Consider the following 13,593-nt stretch of genomic DNA (forward strand, 5'->3'; position numbering starts at 1 on the left):
TTTTATACTTCTTATATGGTGACTAGACTGGCTAATTTGAACATAAAGGTCCACATCTAATATGCATATTCACTTAAATGCATTAAATGTAATTATAATACCTTTCCCATGAACCTGACATACACAAAATTACAGTTAGTCTACGTTTCACTTGTTCTACAATACTTGCATTCAGAATTTGTTATCAGCCTCAAATATGAAGGAAAAAATCCCTGAGTCCTTTGAACTCATGGTTATTAAAAACTCTTCCAAGAGTTCCCTTCTGTTGCCAATTTCAAGTCAATCAGCTTTAAAAATGATGTACGGCACAATCCTGTCCATGTTTACTCAAAAGGATGTTGTATTTATTTCAATGGGGCTTTCTCCCAAGTAAGTGTGATGGGATTGAAGACTTAAAACCTCTGAAGGGGCAATCCTCTGCATGTTTAGACAGAGAAAAGGCCTACAACTCCCACCATTCCCCAGCCAGCTTTGCTGGCTGGGGAATGCTGGGAGTTGTAGGCCTTTTCTCTGTCTAAACATGCAGAGGATTGCACCCTAAGCCTCTTGATTTCACTAAGTATGGAAAGACCAGGAATTCCTTTATTCATAAGTTACTGTACTCATTTACTAGAAGGAATATGGCAAGCCCTACTCTCCCCAGCTATATTAATGGAATGTCTCCAAATTATGAATATGAAAACAGAAAAGAAATAAGAAAGGAATACAGAAAGAAAGGAAGTAGCTTGCACAGATTTCAGTGTATGGATATTAAGAGGTATTTTCTTTTGTCACCCTAGATTGGGGACATGAATGGCTGGTACCTGACAGATGTACCTGGTCACACAAGAGTTACTCCTCAGCAGGACAGCTTTGATGGACCACAGCAGCTTAGCATCAGCAATGTGGCTGCGAGGACCGTTCTGCAGCAGATGTATTATTGGAGCGCACCCAGTCCTTATTTGGGCAATAAAGTAAGTGCAGATGGTCTTTGCTTGGGTGTTAATTTGATTTATTAATAGTGAAAGATGTAAGCAATTATATATTTTTTTGAGCTCTCCTTTATTGGATAAACCAGCATAATTGCTTCCCGAAAGCAACTGACATAGGTAGACAGAGAATCCCTGTGAGACACGAGGCAAAGGGTAAGTAGACTAAGCAACGTGCTCCTGCTCCAGGAGCCTCCTGGCAGCTTCTCGTGTTGGGTGTTAGGAAAGCTCAGATAATTTGCAGTATTATTTCTGGGATGAAATGGCTGTGGTCTATTTTGTGCGAAGAACATGGGTTTCTTTCAAGTAGTCTTTCTCTCCCTTACTGCGCTTTCAGATTTCGCTGGTTCGTTCCCACTTAGTTTACACAGATGCTGACAGAAATCAGATGTTGAGTGGGTGTGCTAGGAAACATGTAATGCTTAGTGGGAAACTTGAGTGCAGGGAGTTCTACCCTGAGATTCCAGCATGGTGCACTGCTAAAGCATTTACAGGCTTTATTGCATTGTTTAATCCCACACAGTTGCTTACAAGCTGACCCATCTTCTAAAGTCTTATGCCTTTCTGATATATGCCATTTTCCCTCCCCTATCTTCACCAACAGACAAATGCAGCCAGGCAGTTTGCTCACAGCAGAGGCATAAAAGCATAGCCATTCTGGTCCTCGTGCTAATGAGGCTACCGGTCATTTCATTTTCCCCCTGCGACTAAGTAACAGAGACACAATCCATCGGCCATGGTGGCAGTGGCTAGGAATGATGGGAGTTGCAGTCCAACACATCTGGAGGGCACTTGGTTGGGGAAGGCCAGCCTAGAGCTTAGCACACCAGCAGAATGAAACTTTTTTTTTTTACTGGCAGAAGATACCTCTAGTGTCCAGGCAAGGCAGAAGGCTCCTTGTATTTCACCCAGTCTTGGACAATCTTGAGACTTCAAAATGCCTACCAGTTGCATGGGACAGAGTTACACGCTCCTATGATCTCCCATGCCTGAAGAGGGCTATGAGGCCTGATCACACATTGTTGTTGTTCAGTTGTTCAGTCGTGTCCGACTCTTCGTGACCCCATGGACCATAGCACGCCAGGCCTCCCTGTCCTGCGCTCTCTCCCGGAGCATGCTCAAGTTCATATTCATTGCATCGGTGATGCTATCTAGCCATCTCATCCTCTGCCGTCCCCTTCTCCTTTTGCCTTCAGTCTTTCCCAGCATCAGGGTCTTTTCCAGAGAGTTTTCTCTTCGCATTAGGTGGCCAAAATATTTCAGCTTCAGCTTCAGTATCTGTCCTTCCAATGAGCACTCAGGGTTGATTTCCTTTAGGATGGACTGATTTGACCTCCTTGCAGTCCAGGGGACTCGTAAGAGTCTTCTCCAGCACCACAGTTCGAAAGCATCAATTCTTCGGCGCTCAGCCTTCCTTATAGTCCAGCTCTCACAGCCATAAGGCTTTTGCAATGTTTATCCAGTCCCACATTGTCTTGACAAATGCATGCTGCAGTTATGACAAAGAAGTTACATTTCTCGATGCCCTATTGTGCCCTAGAACAGTTGGTCATGGAAGTGACCAGAGGGGAGGTGAGCCTGGATTTAATCCTAAGTGGTGTCGAACAGGACCTAGTATGAGATGTAAATGTTGTTGAACCAATTGAAAACAGTGACCGCAGCGCTATCAGATTTAATATAAATTTAAGTGGAAAATTGCCAAGGAAGTCCATCACAGTCACATTTGGCTTCAAAAGAGGAAACTTCTCTAAAATGAGGGAACTGGTAAAAAGGAATTTGAAAGGGGGAGTCAAGAAGGTTAACTCTCTTCAAAATGCTTGGAGGTTACTCAAAACCATAATAATAGAAGCTCAGCTAGAATGTGTACCACAGGTTAGGAAGGGCAGCACCAAGTTGAAGAGGTCACCGACATGGTTCATGAGCAGTGTCAAGGAAGCTATGAAAGAAAGGAAGGCTTCCTTCAGAAAATATAAGTCTTACCGAAATGAGGAAAACAAAAGGGAGCACAGACTTGCACAAAGGAGATGCAAGCAGACAGTAAGAGATGCAAAAAAGCGTTTTGAAGAGAATATCTCTAACAACATCAAAGCCAACAATAAAGACTTTTTTAAATATATCAGAAGCAGGAAACCAGCTAGGGAGGCAGTTGGACTGAATGATAATGGCATTAAAGGAGTACTGCGGAGGATAAGGAGATTGCAGAAAAGCTGAATGCATTCTTTTCATCTGTCTTCACTGCAGAAGATATACAGTCAGGGCCAGAAATATTGGAACAAGGATAACTGTTTTGGCAGTTGGCCTCTGTACACCACCACATTGAAGATGAAAGGAAGCACACCCAGATGGGAGTGAAGTCAGGACTTTCAGCTGTAATTCAAGGGGTGTGACAAAAGTGGGGCACTAACCATTCAGGAAGTACAGCCAGTGGCATACACACACACCCATCATTGGGGGCTCATAAGTAATGGAACAAACCATCATCATTTCTGTCAGGGTGGAAACTGAGCCCATAGAGCCCCAGAGCAGTTCTGATTCTGAGGAAGAACAGCAATCCATGGGAGAGGAGCTCGCTCATCTCTCACAGGCACAGCAGCTGGCAGAGCTTCCTCCTGCCAGCATTCCTGAGAGAGATAGTGACCCTGTCAGTGAGAGAGCGGTGGAGGGGGGCTTGCTGGATGCTCAGCGCAGACGCAGGGAGCGGCGACAGATGGAGGGCACCGAAAGGAGGCGCTCTGCTCGTTTGGTGCTGAAACAACAGTCGCGTCCCGAGGACCCAAGGGAAAGAGGGAGGATCTCTCCATAGCCCATAAGTTCAGAGTCTTCCTGCACTTCTCCTTCAAAGGGGGACCAACTGCCTTACCTGGAGCTTAGGCTACTCTGCTATCTACCCCAGTGCAGTTCCTTGCTTAGTTGCTAGTGATTAGTATCTGTAAGAGTCATTAAGTAATAAAGGAATAAAGCCTTGGAAAGAATCCTCGTTGTCTGTGTCTTGAGTTGGCTATTGGAGGGGACTGTAAGAGGCAGCTAGGGTGCTCCTGACAATTTCAAACTTAATTATCGCCTTTAATACCTGGATGAAAATCCTTTGCAGTCAATGACTGCCTGAAGTCTGGAATCATGGACATCACCAAATGCTGAGTTTCCTCCCTCGAGATGCTTTGCCAGGCCTTTACTGCAGCTGCCTTCAGCTGCTGCTTGTTTGTGGGTCTTTCTGCCTTCAGTCTTGACTTCAGGAAGTGAAAAGCATGCTCTATTGGGTTGAGATCAGGTGACTGACTTGGCCATTGAAGAACATCCCACTTCTTTGCCTTGAGAAACTCTTGGGTAGCTTTTGCTGTATGTTTTGGGTCATTATCCATCTGCAATATGAAGCGGCGTCCTATCGGTTTGGCAGCATTCGGCTGAATCTGAGCAGAAAGTATAGCCCTCTACACTTCAGAATTCATCCTGCTGCTTTTATCAGCAGTCAGGTCATCAATAAACATCAGTGACCCAGTTCCATTGGCAGCCATGCATGCCCATGCCATAACACTGCCTCTACCATGTTTGACAGATGATGTGGTATGCTTTGGATCATGAGCTGTTCCTTTCCTTCTCCATACTTTTCTCTTCCCATCATTCTGGTACAAGTTAATCTTGGTTTCATCAGTCCAAAGAATCTTATTCCAGAACTGGGCAGGCTTTTTTAGGTATTTGCTGGCAAAGGCTAATGTGGCCTGTCTGTTCTTGAGCGTTACCAGTGGTTGGCAGCTTGTTGTGAAGCCTCTGTATTTACATTCATACAGCCGTCTCTTGACTGTAGATGTTGACAATGACATGCCTACCTCCTCAAGAGCATTCTTGACCCGGCTAGATGTTGTGAAAGGGTTCCTCTTCACCATGAGCAGCATTTTGCGGTCATCCACTTTAGTTGTCTTCTGTGGTCTTCCAGGCCTTTTGCTGTTGCTGAGCTTGCCGGTTAATTCCTTCTTTTTCAGGATGTTCCAAACTGTTGTGTTGGCCACTCCCAATGTTTTTGCTATCTCTCTGATGGGTTTATTTTGTTTCCTCAGCCTAATGATGGCCTCCTTCACTTGCATGGAAACCTCTTTGGACCTCATGTTGGGAGTTCCAGTGAACAGCTACCAAATGCAAATGTAACGCTCAGAACCAGCTCCAGGCCTTTTAGCTGCTTGATTGGTCATGGGGTACCCAGGAAACAGGCCACCCTGGCCATGCAGCTGCTTGTCAGCCATTCATTCCATTACTTATGAGCCACCAACGATGGGGGTGTGTTCATGCCACTGGCTGTCCTTCCTGAATGGTTAGTGCCCCACTTTTGTCACACCCCTTGAATTACAGCTGAAAGTCCTGACTTCGCTCCCATCTGGGTGTGTTTCCTTTCAACTTCAATGTGGTAGTGTACAGAGGCCAACTGCCAAAACAGTTTTCTTTGTTCCAATATTTCTGGCCCTGACTGTAGGAAAGATACCTGTGCCTGAACTAACATTTTCAGGAAGAGAATCTGAGGATCAGTAACTGGTTAAAAAACAGAAAGGAGAGAGTAGGAATAAATGGTAAATGTTCCCAAGGGAGGGATGTAAATAGTGGGGTCCCACAGGGATTGGGATTGGGACCAATGCTTTTCAATTTATTTGTAAATGATCTGGAATTAGGAATGAGATGGCACCAAATTATTTAAGGTGGGTTTTTTTTTAAAAAAAGGATTGTGTAGACCTCCAAAAGTATCTCTTCGAACTGGGAGAATGGGTATCAAAATGTTAAGTGTGGTTCAGTGTAAGAAAGTGTAAAGTGATGCACATTGGGGCAAAAAATGCCAACTTCAAATATAAGCTGCTAGGATCAGAGCTAGAGGTGAGTGACTAAGAAAGAGACCTCAGGGTTGTGGTGGACAGCTCGATGAAAATGTCAACCTAGTATGTAGCTGCTATATTGAAAAAGGCCAGTTCCATGCTGGTATAAAAAGGAATTGAGAATAAAACGGCCAATATCATACTGCCTTTATTCAAATCTATGGTGCAACCACACTTGGCATCCTGTGTACAGTTCTGGTCACCACACCTATAAAGGGATGTTGTAGAGTTGGGAAACGTACAGAAAAAGGCAACAAAAATTATCAAGGGGATGGAGCATCTTCCCTATGAAGGAAAGTTACAACAGCTGGGATGGTTTAGCTTGGAAAAAAGGAGGGTAAGGGAAGACGTGATAAGGGTGTACAAGATTATGCATGTAATCTTTGCTCTAGATGTAGAGCAAAGTTTTTGGATACTATCGGCATGACGTGTTATAAAGATTCAGAGGTATGAATGTAAGGTGATTGACATGGTATTAAAGATTCCTTTATGCTATTATTATCATCATCATCATCATCATCATCATCATCATCATTTCTATACTGCCCAATAGCCGGAGCTCTGGGTGGTTTACAAAGATTAAAAACATTAAAAATACAATATACAGAAATTAAAAACCATTTACGTAAAAAACACATGAACAGACAATATACACAAAAGAAACATATATCTAAAGTAACCTCAAACAAAAATCTCAAAAACAAACAACCATAACCATAAGACATTCCAGGATCAATTAAACACTTATCATATATTGCAGAATGCATGGGAGAAGAGAAAGGTCTTAACTTGGGACCAAAAAGATAACAGTGTTGGTGCCAGGCATGCCTTGTCAGGGAGATCTTTCCAAAATTAGGGGCCACCACCAAAAAGGCCCTCTCCCTTGTTGCCATCTTCCAAGCTTCCCTTGGTGTAGGCAGCTGGAGGAGGGCCTTAGATATTGAGCATAGTATACAGGTAGGTTCGTGTTGGGAGAGGCGCTCCATCAGGTATTGTGGTCCTAAGCCATGTAAGGCTATATTTTTGTTGCATATCTACCTTATTTTAAACTATGGCTGTGAGAGCTGGACTATAAGGAAGGCTGACCACCGAAGAATTGATGCTTTTGAACTGTGGTGCTGGAGAAGACTCTTACGAGTCCCTTGGACTGCAAGGAGGTCCAATCAGTCAATCCTAAAGAAAATCAACCCTGACTGCTCATTGGAAGGACAGATACTGAAGCTGAAGCTCAAATATTTTGGCCACCTAATGCGAAGGGAAAACTCACTAGAAAAGACCCTGATGCTGGGAAAGTTTGAAGGCAAAAAGAGAAGGGGATGGCAGAGGATGAGATGGCTAGATAGCATCACCGATGCAATGAATATGAACTTGAGCACGCTCCGGGAGAGAGTGGAGGACAGGAAGGCCTGGCGTGCTATGGTCCATGGGGTCACGAAGAGTCGGACACGACTGAACAACAACAAAGGCTTGATATGTATCTTATAGTTTTGTTGTTTTAACCTTATGTGTAATTTTTGATTTTGTATAATAGCGTTTTAAATTTTAAGTTTGTATCTTTTGCAACGATCTTTGGATTGAGCAATATTACCTACTTGCATGTAGGGGTGAACGAAAGTCACTTACCTTTTCTCGCAGCTTTTTCGCGGTGGGGGGGAGCGCTTCGCTGCTCCCCCCGCGAAGTTCAGGCCGGGGGGGGGAGGCTTCCCGCCTCACCCGGCCGAAATTCAGGCCGGGGGGGAGGCTTCCCGCCTCGCCCGGCCGAAATTCAGGCCGGGGAGGAGGCTTCCCGCCTCGCCCGGCCGCGAACACGAAAGTAAAAAAAAAAAAAAAATCCCCTGATAGGCTACGTGACGATTCACGTAGCCTATCACGGCTAGATCTGGAAAGTCAGCCGTGATAGGCTACGTGAATCGTCATGTAGCCTATCACGGGTGACTTTAAAAAAAAAAAGCGCGTACGCGAATGGCGGCCCCCATAGGGAGCTGCCATTCGCGTTCCTTATTTAGTTGCTGTAGTCTACGTCAATGTTTACGTAGACTACGGCGAAAATAAGGGCAACGCAAATAGCGTTGCCCTTATTTTCGCCGTAGTCTATGTAAACATTGACGTAGACTACAGCGACCAAATAAGGAACGGGAATGGTGGCTCCCTATGGGGGCCGCCATTATCCGTACACACTTTTTTTTTTTTTTAAAGTCACCCGTGATAGGCTACGTGACGATTCACGTAGCCTATCACGGCTGACTTTCCAGATCTAGCCGTGATAGGCTACGTGAATCGTCACGTAGCCTATCAGGGGACGTGTTTTTTTTTTTTCTTTCATTGCAATGGCGGGGGCGGCAGCCGGTCGAAAGACCGGCTGCCGCTCCCGCCCCGCTCGAACACCGGACGAACCGCCAGCCGGACCCGCCGCCGGGAGGGACGTTCAGGGAAGGTAAGTCCCGTCCCAGGGGGGGGGCGCGGGGGGCGGGGGGGGCGGAGGATTTCTCCCCAAAACTTGTTCGGGAGGCCGAACACGTTGGCGCTCGGCCCCCCGAAGTTTCGGGGAGAAATTCTCCGCCATCCCTACTTGCATGGTATGAAGGAAGTGGATAGGGAGAGATTTTTCTCCCTCTCTCATAATACTAGAACCCGGGGTCATCCCATGAAGATGATTGGTGGAATATTCAGGACAGATAAAAGGAAGTACTTCTTCTCCACAAAAGTTAGTGATGACCACCAATTTGGATGGCTTTAAAAAGGGGTTGGACAAATTCCTGGAGGAGAAGGCTATTGATGCCTGCTAGTCCTGATGGTTATATGCTACCTCTAGTTTTAGAGGTAGTATGCCTATTATCCCAGTTGCAAGGGAACATGGGCGGGAGGGTGCTGTTGCACTCTTGTCATGCTTGTGGGTTTCCCAGGGGCAGCTGGTTGGCCACTGTATGACCAGCATGCTGGACTAGATATCTCTTGGTCTTATCCAGCATGGCTCTTCTTATGTCCTTAACATAACTAGCTTGCGCAACATAACTAGCACTTGCTAGGCAATGGGGAAAAACAGTAGAACATCAGTAGTGATAGGACTGGGATACAGTTGGATAGTCCCCCATATACACTCCAGTTCTAAATCCTGGCCTATCCAGGATCACCACCACCTGGGGTGAACCTTTTGTCAAAGGACTGTGTTTTCAATTAGAGTTTAGGTTTACAGCCCTAACATTGTATACCATAGGACAGACCCTCTGAATGAGCATTAGACTACCCCTGTGAATTGTAGCAGCTAGATAAAGGCATGTAGACAGTTGGCTGCACTACTGAAAATGTACAGAATCTGAGCACGTATAAAACTGAAGCTTGATCTTTTGGGTTGGTTGGTTGGTTAGTTGGTTTGTTGCATCTTCTTGCTTATGGTATTTATTTGAAACTCTAAGAACAGCTCCCAAGGTAGTTCCTCAAGGCTTCTTTAGCTTTTTCTTCTTGGCTAGAAATCAGTATGACAGAAGGTAAGTGAGCAAGTAAAGATTAACCTCTTCCAAAAAATATGGACATCTTGTTCAGGGCTATAGATTGCTAAGGAGACTTAAGTCCATTTGGCGCAATCGCGGTTTTGTTTGTAATGTTCATAGGTAATGAACATTTCTTGTGCTTATAGAAGATACTTTGCAGGTCCTTTTTTCCTAGTCAGGAAGCAAAATAATGGAAAGAATGTGTGCAATGTGTTTGAACATGGAAGGCATTTTTTCCTCTTGTAATTTGAAAGGACTTTGGTTTACTGTCAGACATCTCTGTATGAATGAAACAATTTGCCTTAATAACTGAACCGTATAAATTTTTGATACTACAGTAGTACTGAAAGCACTCACAAATTACCATAGTACATCTTAACTGTCATTTTTATCATGTAAATTATAGCCATGATGACATACTTAGCCAAGGTGATTTAGTATATTGCTATGGAAATGGAATATTGCAGGTTATTATTTGTAAACGCAATAGAAATTTCTCTAAATAGATGAAACTGGATTAAAACAGCCTTTCTAGATAATATTTGCTTGCGGTGCTACAGACACAATAATGTGTTATTGTGTTACACAATAAACAAACACAATAATCTCCATTGCATATGTGATTTTCTGAGATGTATTGCCTAAGGTAGTGTGTAGAAAGACTTCAGTATACAAGAGATCGTGACCTTTCTGTCCATTTTTCTTTTAACCTTCTCTTGTTTCATTGCCATACCTTATACATTTACATTCTATCCCTAGTCATATATGTATTTATTTTATTACATATACTTGGAGTGCAATCTACCTCCCACTGAAATTTTATGTTTAGTTTATTTATTATTTAGAAGATGTATACCTCGCCTTTCAGCTGAATAGTTTTCAGACAGCTTACAACAGATTGTAACAATACAAAAAACATCCCAAACCTCACACGTACACACATAACCAAGCAGCCTTTATTCCTCTGGCGCTATGACAACATTATCATTGATCATAACAGGGTTGTGCCTGAGTTTTGAAATGTCATCTCAGTGTAGACACCAGAGATTTAGCTGTGATCCAGTCCGAGAACCCTGTTTTCTTGAGACATCTTCTTGACTTTCCCCATTCTCTACTACTTCTCTCCATGTGGCAAGTGGAGTTTGTGAAGATTTTAGTTCAACAGGACACTTACAATGCTGTGTGTGTGTGTGTGTGTGTGTGAGAGAGAGAGAGAGAGAGAGAGAGAGAGGAGACCCATCTGATACCCAGTGATAAAAGTTTGCAAATCTAGACTCTTAAAACTTATAAGGTAGCACAGCTGGGAATCTTTTTACCATATTGAGCAATGGCCAGTTTCCAAGAAAGTACATGATTCACTTGGCTAGCAAGTATTGGCTGAGGTTAAAAATTACACCACACCATTTTACTGCTCCTTGATTTTTTACTGTAGTTGGTAGTGTTTTTAATGCTATGTTTTAATGTTGTGTTTTAATGTTTTGTTTTTAATATTGCATTTTAATATTGTGAACCGTTGAGGGATTTTTTAATTATATTCAGCGGTATATGAAAACCACAAACAAACAAACAAAGAAATAAAATTAGCATCAGCTAATTGTTCAGCTTCTTGAAGCTGATTGGACCAGCACCATAAAAGCTAAAGCTCTCTTCCCTAAGGACTCTTTGAAAATGGAAGTTTCTGCTTATGTAATGTTTCCAGAGTGAGGCAGCTGTCTCAGGTGGAGGGTGCTGGGGACACAGAGCAGTGGCAAGGTGTTGGCGGACAGAGCTGTGTGCGCCATGCAGCCTGCCCTGCCACCCATAAGCTTGGCTCCTGCCCTCAAATGCAGTGGAAGATGCTCTCCTGTCACCAGTGTTGAAGTAAGATTCAACTGCCAGTCAGTCCAGTCTGCTTCTGTATGTGGAATGAGGGATGCTTTCCCTGGGAAGCAAAATAATGTCACGTTTCACTCTTTTCCTGAGGGAAATGCTGTCCCTTGTGGGCTCACTACAAATGTAAGTAACTGAGCTCATAGGTCAGTAATATTTGAGTTTTAGAACCAGCTCAGCATATTACCTTCCATGTAGACCTGGCAAAAAAGCTAGAAGTAATTTTCATCCTTTTGTTCCTTTATAGTTGTCTGTTTTGTTTAATGTTTTCTTGAGCATTTCTATGCCAGGCTAAAATCCCGCACCCTTACTGAGGCTTCTGCTTCTGAATTCCTTGCGGGATTGAGCTCTGCTCCTTTTCACATGGTTTCATCTGTGTCCCCCTGCCTTTCTAGGTGAGTACTCTAAGTTTCATTACACAGCCACTAGATGGGGCTATCAAATTCATGACTCCAGAATTTCACTGGAAAGTGATTGCACTTTGAAGTAACTTTTTTCCTGTAGAGAATTAAGCCTCTGTAATGGCCATAAGGGATGGGAGGGGCCCTGGAGGTTGACAACATTGTGTAAGGGACCCAGAAAAAATGTGAGCGACCAATCACAAGCGCACAATAAAAGTCTCATGTAGAAATGCTCCTTATCTCTCTGAATGCTGTGTTCTCAAGAAAAAGTACTATCCTGCACTGAAGTAGCCAAGACTTGTATGAATCTGCAGGTTTTAAAAACAACATTTGCACACACCTAGTTGTTCTGCAGCTTGAGTGATCTGATCTAAGAGAAGTACGGCTGGCATGGGCATCCGGTTTGGGCTCAAAGCCCAGTGAGAAATCACCAGCACAGCCCCCTGGACACCAGTTCACAACCCACAGCACTTGCCCAGCTCAGCATGTGGCGAGTCAGGCAAATGTGTGGGTGCCCACTCCCTCAGTGAGCCACTGTAGCAGTGACGAGAGGGGCAGAAGGAAGCTCCTCTCATCTCCGCCTCCCACCCCCACCCCCTGCTACAGCAGCAGCAGTGGCGGCAGTGGCAGGGACAGGCCGGTCATTTTACGTAAGCGTAAGACACTTCCATAAAACAACCAGCCTGTCCCTGTCGCTGCCACTGTAGCACAGACAAGAGAGGCAGAAGGGAGTTCCTCATCTCCTCCCCCCCTGCCCCCGCTACAGCTACAGTGGGAGCAGCGGTGGCAGCGGGAACAGGCCAGTCATTTTATGTAAGTCTCTTATACTTACATAAATCTACCGGCCTTTCGCTGCCAACAGTATTGCAGGGCTCTTCTGGACTGCTTGCCAAGACCTCCAGAGCTTGCGCAGCCCGGCTTGTGGGGGCAGGCAGCAGCGGTGACTCGGTGAGTGCCCCCACAAGTCAGGCACAAGTGAGTCCATCCAGCCCTAAAGCAGAGTGGGAATAGAACGTTGGGAAGATCCTGGTGCAGAGACATTGGTGAATCTGGTACCTTGGAAGAAACATTTCTCAGCCCCCTACTGCCTCTGCAGGACCCTGCAGTGCGGGAAATGATGGTTACATCCTAAAGAAGCTCATGAAAACCAGAGTAAAACCCTGTGAGACACAACCTGGGACAGGGATACGTTTTTTCAGATTATTCAAATTTGTAGAAGTGGAAGCTCCAAACTGAAAAGGAGCTTCAGATATGTTGGCTTTCTGACACTTGTATTGCGCACTACGGATTTAATTAGTATTACTCGGACCCCCTGGCTCAAGGATCTATTTTAGTTGTGGAAGGCATGGCCTAAAAAGCTGTCAGGAAAGATGGTATGGCTTTGGAACTGCCACAGAAGCACAGGAATCATAGAAAATATGCTAATTTCCTCCTTAATTAGAATAAAGAAAGTTGTTCCCTGTGACTGTGGGAAAACATGCAAATCCCTGCCTGATGGCTACACCATCATCTAACCAACAAACCCACATGGTTACCTTTGATCTGGCCAATCAAAAGCCCTAGCAGGGAAAAATGGTCCAGTCCAGAAGCATCCCCATCTCCCAGGTCAAGTTGTGCCTGAGCATCCTTGATGACAGCTTTTGTTTTAAACATTATGCAACACTTCTTTGTATAACCAGCTAGATGGAAAATTAATCAAGGTGCAGGGAATCTCCCTGAGCCTTCTATTCAGTTGTCAGAACCAAACTATTGTTCCCTTTGTTTTGACCTATCCTGGTCTGATCACTGAGTTCCCTTTGTTTTGAACCTATAGATCCCCCCTAGTTGGGGCAGCCAGTGTTCATTCTTTCTACTTGGGCATCCCCCATGATGGTGTGTCTTAGAGCTAAGAATAACTCCAGGGTCCAGTTGGTTTTAATACCATTCATCATGACTCTTTCCTAGCACAATTCTCTGCTCTATTCTGACACCTATGCCACATTTCCAGGGCCAGAGACCCCCTGCTTGCCTCACT

General features: G+C 44.5%; 1 protein-coding gene across 1 annotated transcript in view; it reads left to right on the forward strand.

Moving 5' to 3' along the window:
* Nucleotides 1-13,593, forward strand: part of LAMA2 (laminin subunit alpha 2) — a 619,437-nt gene that overhangs the window by 273,336 nt on the left and 332,508 nt on the right. The window contains exon 12 of the mRNA XM_084827486.1: nt 780-953. Coding sequence (XP_084683612.1) covers nt 780-953 — 174 coding nt within the window. The remainder of the gene's footprint in view (nt 1-779; nt 954-13,593) is intronic.

The sequence above is a fragment of the Heloderma suspectum genome, chromosome 1 (assembly GCF_057233095.1).
Source record: "Heloderma suspectum isolate Gila_16-S chromosome 1, 16-S_ref, whole genome shotgun sequence".
NCBI lineage: Eukaryota > Metazoa > Chordata > Lepidosauria > Squamata > Helodermatidae > Heloderma > Heloderma suspectum.